The sequence below is a fragment of the Chiloscyllium plagiosum genome, chromosome 18 (assembly GCF_004010195.1).
Source record: "Chiloscyllium plagiosum isolate BGI_BamShark_2017 chromosome 18, ASM401019v2, whole genome shotgun sequence".
In the NCBI taxonomy this organism is placed as follows: Eukaryota; Metazoa; Chordata; class Chondrichthyes; order Orectolobiformes; family Hemiscylliidae; genus Chiloscyllium; species Chiloscyllium plagiosum.
The window spans coordinates 18,368,129-18,382,222 of record NC_057727.1 but is presented as its reverse complement, the minus strand read 5'-3'; the positions used below and the strand labels follow the sequence as shown (position 1 = coordinate 18,382,222).

Here is a 14,094-nt window from a genome sequence, read left to right as displayed (position 1 = left end):
GACCTTCTCCCCACCCCCCCCCCCTCCAATTTATCTCTCCATCCTGGAGGTTCCCTGCCTTCAGTCCTGATGAAGGGTTTTTGCCTGAAACGTCGATTTTCCTGCTCCTACGATGCTGCCTGACCTGCTGTGCCTTTCCAGCTCCACTCTAATCTAGAATCTGATTTCCAGCATCTGCAGTCCTCACTTTTGCCTCGTTGACACCAATTTGGGAGTTTGCTAATGCTGAGGAGGTCCACAACAAATTACAAGAAGACTTTAAAATGCTTAATCATTGGGCTAATAGTTAGAAAGTTAATTAATACAGATAAATGTGAGATAATACATTTTACTACAAAGAATAGGGAGGTCACTTATTACTTGCAAGTCTAGTTGGCGTAGATCAAAACTGATCTTCGAGAATAAAAGTCAATAAATAAATTCAGGGAATGCAGAGGGAAGAAAAAGCAGATAGAATTGAGTTTCAATAGATCGAAGATTGGTTAGTCTGTAGAAGACAGATACTTCAGATATAAGGGAGTTTTCAGGATGGTAACCTGTTACTCGCCATTAGGGATCAGTGCTGGGGCCACATATTATTGATTTGGAAGAGGGAAGTGAATGTACTATATTCAAATTTGTGGATGAAACAAAAATATTTGGAAAGTCAAGAAGTGAGGATAGCACAAAGCCTCTACAGAGGATATACATAGATTGAACAGTGGGCAAAGAAATGGCAGATGAAATATAATGGAGTAAAATATGACTTTGTGCACTTTGGCAGGAAGAATAGAACAGCTAAATGTTATCCAAATTGAGAAGGATTGCAGAAAGGTATAAAACAGAAAGATTTGAGGATCCTCATGAATGAGTCATATCAAACTAACATTGACGTTCAACCTGTAAAAGGAAAGGCAATTGGAATAATGGCCTTTATTTAATGGGAAATGGAATATAAAAGTAGGGAGGTTTTGCTAAAACAATCCAAAGCATTAGTCAGAATACAGCTGGAATAATGTGAATAGTCTTGACTTCCTTACCTCAGCAAACATATACTGGCATTGGAGGTAGTCCAGAGAAGGTTGACTAGGCTAATACTATGGATGGATTATGCTATGAGTAGGCCTGTACTCATTAGAAGAAAGAAGAATGAGAGGCAAACTTATTGATTCTTAGGCAACTTGACAGGATAGATGCAGTTGAGGGAAAGTCTAGGACCAGAGAGCACAGTCTTATAATAAGGAGTCATCCATTTAAGACGGATGTGAAGGAAATGGTGGAATGTAGAGGAATTTCTTCTGAATCTTTGGAATTTTTTTTACCACAGATGGCTGTTGAGATTGGGGTCATTAAGCATTTTCAATGTTGAGATGATAAACTTTTATTCAATAAGGGAATAAATGGTTATAGGGAAAAGACAAAGAAGTAGAGTTGAAGATAATCAGATCAGTCATGATCTCAGTGAATGATGGTGTAGACCCGATGTGCTGATTGGCCTACTTCTGCTCCTACATCTTACCATCTTATGAATTTGAATTTTCTCTACTTTTTTGATACATCAGCTCGGAGCAGTGATCTGGAAGATGCAGATACAGCGTGCTGCCTTTGTGTTCCTTTCTCCCCTCCCTGGTTTGGGGAGGGTAGTACTATTCCTAAGAAAGGAATAGTATATAGTAGGAATAGTGTATTCCTTAGGAGCATATAAACTCCATAGCTGCCATGATCTGTGATCATAAACTGACAGCATGAACCCTGATGCAGAGAAGTGAGGGAAAGGGGATGAGAAAGCGAATTAACCTGGTTTGAAACCCTGCCTCTTCTCAGTTCTTGTCCTTTTAGCCAAAAGGCCTATGGCTCCAAGATTGTTCTACTGAGTCACTTGAGGGCATATAAGTCATGAAGCCTGGAAGATGGCACAATTTTGAGGAATGATGATGACAATGAGCTGCTAAACAAAACCCTGAAAAGCCCCATCCACTCTTTCTATATCGTCATCCAGTTCAATGGCATTGTTTATATTCTAGATTATCAACTGACAAAGATGTAACAACATGGCCCATAGCTGGGAAATTAAATTTAGAGTTTTCCTTCTCTAAGGCAAGTTGACAAGCAAGGTTGATGAGTCACACATGCTCATATCTATTTGGTTTTGAGGCACCAGACATTCACCTTCACACCTTTGCTCACAGTTCTAAATATGTGATGCTGGTCATAAGAGACTGCTTGTGGATGAAAACTATCAACTCAACTGTTTTCAAGATCCCAATCCTTCTTAACCCTATGATCCCCAAATGTAACGTTCTTCTAAATGGGCACAGTACCAAGTGACTCAACAAAAAGCAGACTCAATGGGCCAAAGGGCCTCTTCTGTACTGTTAGATTCAATGAGAATGATGAAATATGTGAAAAAGATGATTTTTTTTGTTTTTGACATCTGCCAGTTGTGGCACATAGCAAGGACAGTGGATCCCATACATCAAATGTCCTTCACTAGTTAGAATACTCAATTGTACTGACATTGTGTTCAGGAATTAGCTGGAGGAGAAGGGAAATATGGCTGTTATAAGATTGCATTTTGGTAAAAGGAGGTAAAGGCATTAGCATCTCCTTTAAGACACCAGTATCATGAGCAAAACGTTGCAGTTTCAGTGGACCAACATTGAAATCAGTGGCAAGGTGAAGCAATAATTTATCTTATTCCAACTCAAGAAAGTAGCAAGTGGTACTGGTTCCAATTCTAGCCTTATAATCAGGAAAGTGTAAGTTGTCAACAGGTAGTGAGACAATGCTTTTTTGTTGATACCAGAATGGTCACAGATATAAATTGAAAAGTCCATATGATTAAAACATCAAAAACAAGAGAGGCTATTAAGTATAGAAAAGAAGAAAATGTCATTTGTCTGGTATAACAACGAGAAACAACAAATTGATGAGATGCTAATTTTCTGGCCAAATGTTATGTGATGAGGTATAACATGAAATCTTTTTGTAATTACATTTGATAATGTTATTTTTGCAGTGTCTCTGTGGTGGAAATTATATTTCATTATATTTATTTCACAAGAAATTATATATCACGAGAAATTATGCATAAAATAGAAGCTTTTTCAGATTGAAACTTTAAAACTAATTACAATCATCAGCCCATAACTAGCTCATTTATGTTTCTCCAGGGAATTTTGACTCTCACTTCTGAAGTCTTCTATACTAATTAGCCTAAGCACCTTTTCTTTACTTACCCATAAATCAAACTTTGCATACCCTAAACCAAGCAACTTGTACCACACTTGCTTTCCTTGATTTCATTTTAATCTCTCCACTTCCCTGCAGCAATCAGACTCCTGATACTGGCTTTGAGATATGAGCACCAAAAATAAAAAAACGTATGGAGAGAAGAATTTTGAAAAGAATGGGAAGAGATATGAGAGGAAAAATAGAAGGTGTGAGCCATGTGGATAATGGTTGTATTTTGGAGGTGGATACAAAATGCAAACACATTGTAAAAAGATGATGAAAGAGCATCAGAGTAAGTTCGGGCCAAAATGAGTCCTCATTGCTTTGTTATTAAATTGTTTTCTATGACATGGGTTGATGAATTTCGAGGACTTGAGTTACTCATGAATAAGTGTGATGACAGAAGTGCTCCCACCATTAACTTTTATAACCAACAAAATAGCTTATGTACTATCTAATCATAAGCAGCCATTGATTAAAAACAGTGAGCCAGCAAACAGTATGCTGTTTTGAAGCTAGATTCCACCATCTGCCATGTGGGATTTGAACCTGGGACTCCAAAACAATATCTGGGTCTCTGGATTAACAGCCCAGTGATAATACTACTAGGCTATTATTTTCCTCTATTGAGGGTGTGTGAGACATTGCTGAGGCCACTTTTAAAATACTGCATTCAATTCTGGTCTCCCTGCTAAAGGGAAGATGTTGTTAAACTTGAAAGGATTCAGAAAAGATTTACAAGGATGTTGCTGGGATTGGAGTGTTTCAGCTATAGATAGAGGATTAATAGACCGGGACTTTTTTCTTTGGAGCATTGGAAGCTGAGGGGTGACTTTATTGAGGTTTATAAAATCATGAGCGGCATGGAGAAGTTGAATAGCCAAGGTCTTTTTCCCAGGGTAGGGGAGTCCAAAACTGGACCGCATAGTCTAAGGTGAGAGGGGAATGATTTAAAAGTAAAGTAAAGGTCAACTTTTCCATACAGAATATAGTGTGTATATGGAACGAGCTGGAGAAGATGTTGTGAAAATGGGAACAGTTGCAAGATTTAAAAGGATCGGTATATGAATAGGAAGGGTTGAAAACCATTTGGGACAAATGCAGACAAATGGGACTAGATCAGTTTAGGATATCTGGTCAGTGTGGATGGGTTGGACAAAAGAGAGTATTTCCATATCATTCTACATGGGAGCCATTTGGATACAGAACTGGCTGAAAGGTAGAAGACAGAGGGTGGTGATGGAGGGTTGTTTTTCAGACTGGAGGCCTGTGAACAGTAGAGTCCCACAAGGATCAGTGCTGGGTCCTCTACTTTTTGTCATTTACATAAATGATTTGGATGCGAGCATAAGAGGTACAGTTAGTAAGTTTGTAGATGACACCAAAATTGGAGATGTAGTGGACAGTGAAGAGGGTTACCTCAGATTACAACAGGATCTTGACTAGATAGGCCAATGGGCTGAGAAGTGGCAGATGGAGTTTAATTCAAATAAATGCGAGGTGCTGCATTTTGGGAAAGCAAATCTTAGCAGGACTTATACACTTAATAGTAAGGTTCTAGGGAGTATTGCTAAATAAAGAGACCTTGGAATGCAGGTTCATAGCTCCTTGAAAGTGGAGTCGGAGGTAGATAGGATAGTGAAGAAGATATTTGGTATGCTTTCCTTTCTTGGTCAGAGTATTGAGTACAGGGGTTGGGAGGTCATGTTGCGGCTGTACAGGACATTGGTTAGGCCACTGTTGGAATATTGCGTGCAATTCTGGTCTCCTTCCTATCGGAAAGATGTTGTGAAACTTGAAAGAGTTCAGAAAAGATTTACAAGGATGTTGCCAGGGTTGGAGGATTTGAGCTATAGGGAGAGGCTGAACAGGCTGGGGCTGTGTTCCCTGGAGCGTCGGAGGCTTTATAAAGAGGTTTACAAAATTATGAGGGGCATGGATAGGGTAAATAGGCAAAGTCTTTTCCCTGGGGTCGGGGAGTCCAACTAGAGGGCATAGGTTTAAGGTGAGAGGGGAAAGATATAAACAGACCTACGTTTTCACGCAGAGGGTGGTACGTGTATGGAATGAGCTGCCAGAGGAAGTGGTGGAGGCTGGTACAATTGCAATATTTAAGAGGCATTTGGATGGATGGATGAATAGGAAGGGTTTGGAGAGATATGGGCCGGGTGCTGGCAGGTGGGAGCACTGACTGAATGTGATAAGTGCACAAATGTACTCTGGATGGAGGTTTCAGTGTCCACCGCCAAGAGTGGCTCAGTAGCATACCATTGATCGAGCTGGTCAGGTCCTAAAGGACATAGCTGCTGGACTGGGACTGCGGCAGGCGATGAGGGAACTAACAAGAGGGAAAAGTATATGTGACCTCATCCTTACCAATCTGCCAGCTGCAGATGCATCGGTTCATGACAGTATCAGTAAGAGTAACCACCAGACTGTCCTTGTGAAGACAAAGCCCACTTTTCACTTTAAGAATAACCTCCATCATGTTGTGTGGCACTAACACTGTGCTAAGTGGGACAGACTTCAAACAGACTTAGCAACTCAAGACTCTGCATCCCTATAGGCCATCAACAGCATGGCCTGGCATATCACCAACTCAACCATTATCATCAAATCATGGGATCAACCCTGGTGCAATAGAGAGTGCAGGAGAGCATGCCAGGAGCAGCATCAGGCAGAACTGAAAATGAGATGTCAACTTGGTGAAGCAACAAAACAGGACTACTTGCATGTTAAACAGCATAAGCAGCTAATGATAGAGCTAAGTAATCTCACAACCAACAGATCTGATCTAAGCTCTGGAATCCTGTCATATCCAATCGTGAATATTGGTGGACAATTAAACAATTCACTGGAAGAGGAGGCTCCACAAATATCCTAATTCTCAATGATGGAAGAGCCTAACATGTCAGCGCAAAAGATCAGACTGAAGCATTTGAAGCAATCTTTAGCCAGAAGCAACGGGCCAGTGACCCACCTTGAACTCCTCCAGTGGTCCTCAGCATTACAGATACTAGTTATCAGCTGCAAACAAAAGCTGAAATTGCTGGTAAAGTCAGCAGGTCTGGCAGCAACTGTAGTGAGAAATCAGTGTTAATGTTTGGGGTCCAGTGACCCTTCTTCAAAACCGTCTTCAGCCAATTCGATTCACTCCATTTGGTATCATGAAATGGTTGGAAGCCCTAGATAGTGCAAAACTTGTGGACGTTGACAACATTCTAGCATTCTGAAGATTTGTGCTCCAGAATTTGAGTCGTTCCTGTAGTCAAACTGTTCCAGTACAGTTACGACACTGGTACCTATCCAGTAATGTGGAAAATGCCCAGATATGTCCTGTACTCAAAAAGCAAGACAAATCCAACACAGCCAATTACCACACCACAAGCCAGGAGCGTGCTTGGATACTCCCCACTTACTTGGAAGGTTGCCTGGAACTCCAATAACATTCAAGCAGATTGACACTATCCAGGATAAGGCAGCCCACCTCACTGGCACCACATCCACAAACATTCGTTCCCTCCAATACTGATGCTTGTGTACTATCTACAAGATGCACTGCAGAAATTCACCATACATCCTTAGACAACACCTTCCCAACCCTGACCATTTCCATCTTGAAGGACATCAGAAACACCGCCACCTGCAGGTTTTCCTCCAAACCACTCACCATCCTGACTTGGAAACATGCCGGGTCATTGTCAACTGCTGGAAAAGGATCAAGGAGAAAGATGACATCTTCTATTAGCAGGTCCATATAAAGGAGAAAGAGGGGAAGCAACTCATCATTCTTGATAGCCTCAAGGGTCAACTATTGATAGCAGTTCATGGTCAAGTTAGACACCAAGCAATGGAAAAGGTGATTGCCCTAACCGGAAAGCTGTGTTATTGACTGGAGTGATTGCTGATGTTGATGACATTTGTCATAATTGAGCAAGGTATACCTTGAGCATAGCATAGAGATAACTTCACTCTGGCATGAGATATCTGTTTGAGAAGAAACCACTAGAGACCTTTACAATGGATTTTACTGTCTTTGATCCCAGTAGTAATGGTTCTCAACACATTCTCGTACTCATGGGTGTCTTCATCAAGTTCACACAGGTCTTTCCTATTCTTGTCCAAAAGGCCTCAATTATAGCCAGAATCTTAGTGTGTAATTGGGTTGACTGTTTTCGTCTTCCCAGTCAGATTCACAGTGATCGGGGCATATCTTCAAAAGCAATACCTACACGAGCTTTGCTAGGTCTATCATATTATCAAGAGTCACCCACCACCCTCTAAATTCCAGAGGGTAATAGACAGAGCAAATCATTCAGTTCTACTCTGTTTGTCCATGTGCATACCTTGCCTCTTGAGGGTAAGGTGAAGGAGTTTGTTTATGCTTATAATAGTGTCCCACATTCATCTATGGGCTGTTGTCTGCATTATCTGTTCTTTAGTCAAGACCCAGTCTTTTCTGTGGACCATCTCTTAAACTTCAGATGGAGATGGACAGCCCAACGTGTTGATAGCTGAGCATCATACTGGGCTAGGTCAGGTATTCAAGATGGAAACCAGGAGGACTAAGAGAGAAGTGCTGAGTTGGAAAACATTGAACAATTGCAAATCTAGTGACACAGGCCTTCCAATCAGTACAAGAGTATTCCTCCAAATTTTGAATGCGAGCGGACACAATAAGATGCAGGATGTCTGGAATCTTCAACCCCACAGAGTTATTGAACAATTGGACACAGTGTCACACTTACATTGATGATTGGAGTACAGACTCAGAAAATAGTTTACGATTAGGAGATTGTTGAGACCAGTTGTCTGTGGGTGCTGTTGCAAGTAGCTTAGTATTACTGAACCTGAAGTGACAGTGCATCTTGGCTCAAATGAAGTGGTTAATGATAAGGACTCCTGGAGTGAGTTGAGGTATACATCCACAGTAGGGAAGCCCACTGCGACCCTTGAAAATGGCATTGGAATAACTGGTGGAGAATAAATCTGAAGCACCAGGATTTTGATCATGTAACTCCTAAAGACCTGACCATCTCAGACCCCAGTATGGGTGACCCGCCACAGAGCCTGGATCCCTTGGAAAGTACCAGTACAGATAAGAAGCTGAGAAGATCCTTGAGCAAATAGTGGATATCACCACAACATTTATCAATTCCCAGCTGTGATACATAAAAAGAGCACTGCCACTAATGTGGACCCACACATTCCTGTCATCAGGAAGCAATTGAACCTGCTAATCACACAACTACTTAGCAATAAGTCATTGTGCACTCTGTGTGGTTACTGGGTTGTTAAGTCTCAAGCAAGAAAGTTTTAAATGAAATTTCCAGCAACAGGTGTGACAATGCAGGAGGGTGCTGAATAGGGAAGCTGGAGCAGTCAAACAGACCCTCTCTAGAGAAAAAGAATGTCTTTTGAGTACATAAGCCTCATGGGGTGAAGGATCAGATAGACAAGGGATTTTGTCAACCAGATGTAAACTATGGGCCTAATTCCTTGTAAGCGCTGTGTCTTTTATTATCTTTGACTTCCGTTCATGTTTATAACAACCTGGCATTGGAATAACTGAAATAAAGAATCTTTGCTTCATGATCTTTGGCCATCCCTGTGTTCAAATCTCATGCTACATTATTGAATGGCAGTGCAGGCTCGAGGGGTCAAGTGGTCTATTCTCATTCTCTATTCATATGTTTGTATTATGTTTCAAAGTGCTTGGGCAGCAATGTCAGTAAGCAGTACGATAATTACAATTTTGTTTTATTTATGCAATGCAAACCAGACATTGGATTTCAAAGGCACTTAAAATCCTTCACTTTTAAGTTAAATATTCAAATATTATACTGAATGACTGAATTAAAATAGAAGTTAAAATACGATAGACAGGCTTTTAAAAGAATTTGTCTTTGAGAATATGTGGAATGTTTTAACTACTTTGGAGAAATTTGACATTCTACAAAGACAAAAGCAATTGGCTGTTTAGCATCAGTTATGATTTTAGCACACTGTTAAAAATGGAGTTGTGACTCATGAATGAATGATATGGAAGTTGCAATCTTTGGGAAACTCCAGAGTGAATCCTGTGGAGGAGGTTAAACTCACTGACAACAACGTCTGAATTTCCATGTAGTTCTGAGCATATCCAAAAGTTGCTGTCTGTGTCAGTTAAATAATGATGGCAACATTGACAGTTTCATACACTAAGATTTGATTCACTATCTCCTATTAGATAGAATTTGTCTCTTGTTTAGATTTTATTTAAACCTACCTCTGACAAAGCTTTTGGCCAACTACAATAATATTACCTTATCTTCTGGCTCTCTGTCACTCATACTTTGCAATTGTTAGCTGTTAATTGAATACTGTTAGAGGTTGTAGTGATTCTAATGAAGTCAGCCAGGTGGACCTCATAGAATATGAGTTTCCTGATCAGGGCTACTGATCTGGTCCAATCAGGGACCCCTGACTGACAGATAAGAACAGAAGTGTGACCTGCATACATACAACATGGATGCTGGGGAAATAAAAAGCACTACCGCAGTTAGGCGGTAGTGTGGGGTAATAATAAAAAAAAACCAAGAGATGGTACACCTGTTGTCTTTCACTGTGTCTCACACCTGCACACACGCAACATGGGTGCGGGGGGGAAAATTAAGCACTACCGCAATTAGGTGGTACTGTGGGGGTAAAAAAATAAATAAACACGATTGTCAGGCATCCTCTTCATTCTGAGAGCTGGCTCTGAGAGATCCGGATCAGTGTATGGACTCTCCACAAAAAACAAGAGATGGTACACCAAAAAAAAAAGAAAAAAAAGAACAAAAGTGTCACATATCCTGTTCATTCTGGGAGTTGCCTCTGAGGGAATTGAATCAGTGTCAAGGACTCTCCACGTATAAATAAAAGGGGACTTGGTGATGAGTTGTCAGCCTATGTGACATTGTTTCAGAGGCACTATAAAATTATTAACTAAGTTGTAATCACACTGATAAACAGAGAGTTTTGATGCATCCACATTTTGAATAAATAGTAAAAAAAAGAGCTACTTTAACCCAACACTGACTAAACTAAACATAAATGCAGATGTCTTCCTGGATTAAAAACAGGATACATTTATCCATTTTTAAAATGCTTCTGTTAATATTTGAAATATAAATTTAAGAATAGATAATTGGCCTTGTTGAATGGGAGAAAGTGAGGACTGCAGGTGCTGGAGCTCTGAGTCAAAAAGTGTGGTGCTGGAAAAACACAACAGGTTAGGCAGCATCTGAGGAGCTTGAGAGTTGACGTTTCGGGCATAAGCCATTCATCAGGAATGAATGGCTTATGCCCGAAACATTGACTCTGCTGCTCGTCAGATGCTGCCTGACCTGTGCTTTTCCAGTGCTGCACTTTTCATCTTTGGTTGCAGAAAAGTCCATTCTATATGATCCTACGTATTTGAGAATATTGTTATAGAACAAAGATCTGCATATATTACAACCATGACTGATGGTTGTAAGACATTTGGCACATACTGTGGCTGTGAACTCTGGTTTGTTATTGAAAGCTTTGTCTCTTGCAGTGCTGTGGTAGTATCACTACCTCTGAGTTCAAGTTCCTCCTGCTATAGAGGTGTATAATAAAATATTTGAATGTTAATTATGAAGTATCTATAGTTGCAAGCCTTTCCTTCTTTCTCATGTCAGTAAATGTGTGAATCAAATTATTCTTTCATCTGGCTGCATTTTGAGTAAGACTTGGGAAAGAAAGAGATTAGCAATAACAGGGATGTCTATCCTTCAGCCTATATTAAAAGCTTTTCTTACCTGACGCATTTTAGTACCAGACATAGATCCACTGTGGTCAATTACAAAGATGACATTTTTAGGGATTCTGGTTAGATTTGCTGGAGCAAAATGGTGGACAAAATATCCATTTACAATCTGAAAAAGAATGCAACATTAATAAATCAGAGTAAAAGGCCCTATGAGATGTCCATTTTAAGTATAATGTTCAATTACCTGAACAGTACCAGCCGATAGATCTCTATTGACATCATACTTTATGATGAAGTCTCCATCCAGAACAGTCTCATCACAATCAGGACATTTGCGTTGTTGCTCAAGAGTTGGTTTGAAGGAAACATGGCCCTGAAGAAGCAGTGATGCAGTCAATTTTTGCAGTAACTATTTAGCTAAAGATTTTTTTTTTAAGTAATGACATGTACCTACCCTTGTTGCCGTCAGTGTCTTTTTCACAATTGAAGTCAGATTATTTGGTAAGAATTTTGCATCAAAATCCAGAAAGGCAATGCCTTGTGGTTCAAAGATATGTACGTCAATCTGGAAACAGCGATTCAAAATGTAAGAGAATTTAATCATCCTTAAACAGGAAATAAGAGACATAATTAAAATATATTAATAATGTTAGAAATGCACCTGAAAATGTTTGACAAGCTGCTTAGGTTTTACTCTGATTTGTATTTCATATTTCCCCAAATGACGTTTTAATAATTCTTCATAAGTTAATTCAAAGGTGACTTTTTTTGTTGGTCCAATGTTTACTGACACTTTGAACTTCTCCATTTTTCTTCCAGATGCTCTTTGGAAATTAGAAAAAAAAAGTTAAAAAATTGGTGTTACGTACATGGAAGATAATGGATCAGTTTTATACCTGTTATATATCGAGGTAGAACCATTCCTTAACCTCTTATGATATTACTGTTGTTTTGTGAGAATTATATAATTACGATGAGGGATAAAACTATCCAGTTTTGAGTGGAGCATAAGAAAAACTTGCAAGATGTATGAGGACGTTGCCATGATTGGAAGGTTTGAGCTATAGGGAGAGGCTGAATAGGCTGGGGCTATTTTCTGTGGAGTGTTGTGGGCTGAGGGATGACCTTGTAGAACTTTATATAATCATGAGGAGCATGGATAGGGTGAATAGCCAAGGTCCTTTCCCCAGGATAGGAAAGTCCAAAATTAGTGGGCATAAGTTTAAGATGAGAGGGAAAAGATTTAAAAGGGTTCCAAGGGGCAAAGTTTTCATGCAGAAGGTTATGCGTGTATGGAATGAACTGCCAGAGGAAATGATGGAGGCAGGTACAATTATAACATTTGAAAGGCATCTGTTTGGGTATACGATTAGGAAGGGTTTAGAGAGATGTAGGTCAAATGCTGGCAAATGGGACTGGTTTAATTTAGGATGTCTGGTCAGATTGGATGACTTGGACTGAAGGGTCTGTTTCCGTGCTGTTCTAAGACTCTATGACTTAGGATATCCTAAACCTCAGCTTCTGAATTACCTTTGAATTGTGTTCGCTGCTGTGAGCGAAGACAGCAACCAATTTGCCTACCATAAATTTGGTTGAGTGGGAGAGCGTGGAACACACTGACTACAACAGTAGTACACTCACCAACTTTAAGGGTACTAAAATGGTCATTGGATAGACCCATGGACGAAAATGAAATAGTGTAGGTTAGATGGACTTCAGGTTGGTTTCACAGGTCTGTGCAACATCTAGGGTTAAAGGGCCTGTACTGCGCTGTAATGTTCTATGTTCTATAAGATCCAACAAAGAAAGGATAATCTGTTTGAAATGTTAATTGAAGGAACTCAGTTGGATCGTAGGAAATATTGTTAAGGTATAATTCCGTATCAGTGTACATTGTCTGAATTACTCAAGTAGGTCAATTCTGTGTAGTTAATACCCTCTATTTATTGTTCTGTTGTTATCAGAGCTTAATAATATCAATTAAATTAAATGTAAGAATTGCATCAAACGTCACTAGTATATTTATGGAAATATCTAAGCAGAAGATTTAATCTGAATTAATTGCTTGATCCAGGAATCATTTGTACTGTTAATAAAATACACACGTTATTTTTTTCCAGAGGTAAGGTATTTCTACAGAACCTATGCATTCAACATGTCAGTATTTTGAGAAATGGGGAGCACATTGTGCTTTCCTTGAATCAATCTCAAATGAGGGTACTGTTTCCTAAACTGTACCATGCCCCTCCATCTTGCCTAGAAATAGTTATAATGCATAAAGTGGGTGGAGCTCTGACATTATGGGTCTCTGCCCAATTTTCCAATAAAATCTTCTTGATCTGCCCCTTTAGATTGGTTGGTTCCAGTCAGTAAAAGTGTTTTTTCCAGCATTAATAATATACTTTGTCAGAAACTGATTAAATAGGTGGAGTGCTTCTGTGAACATTCAGTATTTGCAACCAATCTCTACATGCAGGCATCCAGAATGGGAAAGAATTTTATAGCATTGTTACCCTATAACTTCTGAAATTTCATTCCCAGAGGATTTCCTGCTGGGTTCACCATAGTATTGGAGAAATTTGAAAAAATATGAGTGCATAGAATGAGTTAGCCAGGTGGATTGAAAATTGCCTTGGTAAGAGATGACGATAATGGACAAGTGATTGTATGTTGGAAGTGGGAGTGGGCACTGCTAACTGGAATTTCATGTATTTATTCTTACCTCTTTGTAATTAAGACTAACATGGGCATTATCACAAGGTGTTTCATTTGGCAAATAGGGTGGGGAATAAACTAGTGAAAAATGGGGGTTATTAGTTAAATGCTAGGAAATTGTTCTTACTTTACAAGTCCTGCAGTCTGTCCCCGTGAAACTGCTTTTTGGTACTGTTGCTGAGCAACTTCTTTCTCTTTTACAGCTCCCACGTATGTCACTCCATCTAGAGTCCTAGAGGGAGAGAAAACACATGGATGGTATAACAGGGGTCTAATTCATTATTTTAACTCATATATCCTCCACTGGTTTCTTCTTTTAATCTACTATTTTAATAATACTTACTCTGTTCAAGAAGGAATATATACTTTGCAATACTTTTAAATTAATTAATGACACATTAAGACAT

At 39.5% G+C, this 14,094-nt stretch overlaps 1 protein-coding gene and 1 long non-coding RNA gene across 3 annotated transcripts in view; one reads left to right on the top strand and one right to left on the bottom strand.

The window, feature by feature from the left end:
- Positions 1-14,094, bottom strand: part of LOC122558904 (inter-alpha-trypsin inhibitor heavy chain H3-like) — a 90,785-nt gene that overhangs the window by 63,202 nt on the left and 13,489 nt on the right. For both annotated transcript variants that reach the window (XM_043707838.1, XM_043707839.1), the window contains exons 5-9: positions 13,815-13,919; positions 11,634-11,796; positions 11,427-11,537; positions 11,217-11,345; positions 11,022-11,138 (exon numbers count right to left, since the gene is read on the bottom strand). In XM_043707838.1, coding sequence (XP_043563773.1) covers positions 11,022-11,138; positions 11,217-11,345; positions 11,427-11,537; positions 11,634-11,796; positions 13,815-13,919 — 625 coding nt within the window. The remainder of the gene's footprint in view (positions 1-11,021; positions 11,139-11,216; positions 11,346-11,426; positions 11,538-11,633; positions 11,797-13,814; positions 13,920-14,094) is intronic.
- LOC122558908 overlaps positions 11,810-14,094 on the top strand; it is a 30,841-nt gene continuing 28,556 nt past the window's right edge. Inside the window, exon 1 of the long non-coding RNA XR_006314268.1 lies at positions 11,810-11,883. This is a non-coding gene — a long non-coding RNA (uncharacterized LOC122558908). The remainder of the gene's footprint in view (positions 11,884-14,094) is intronic.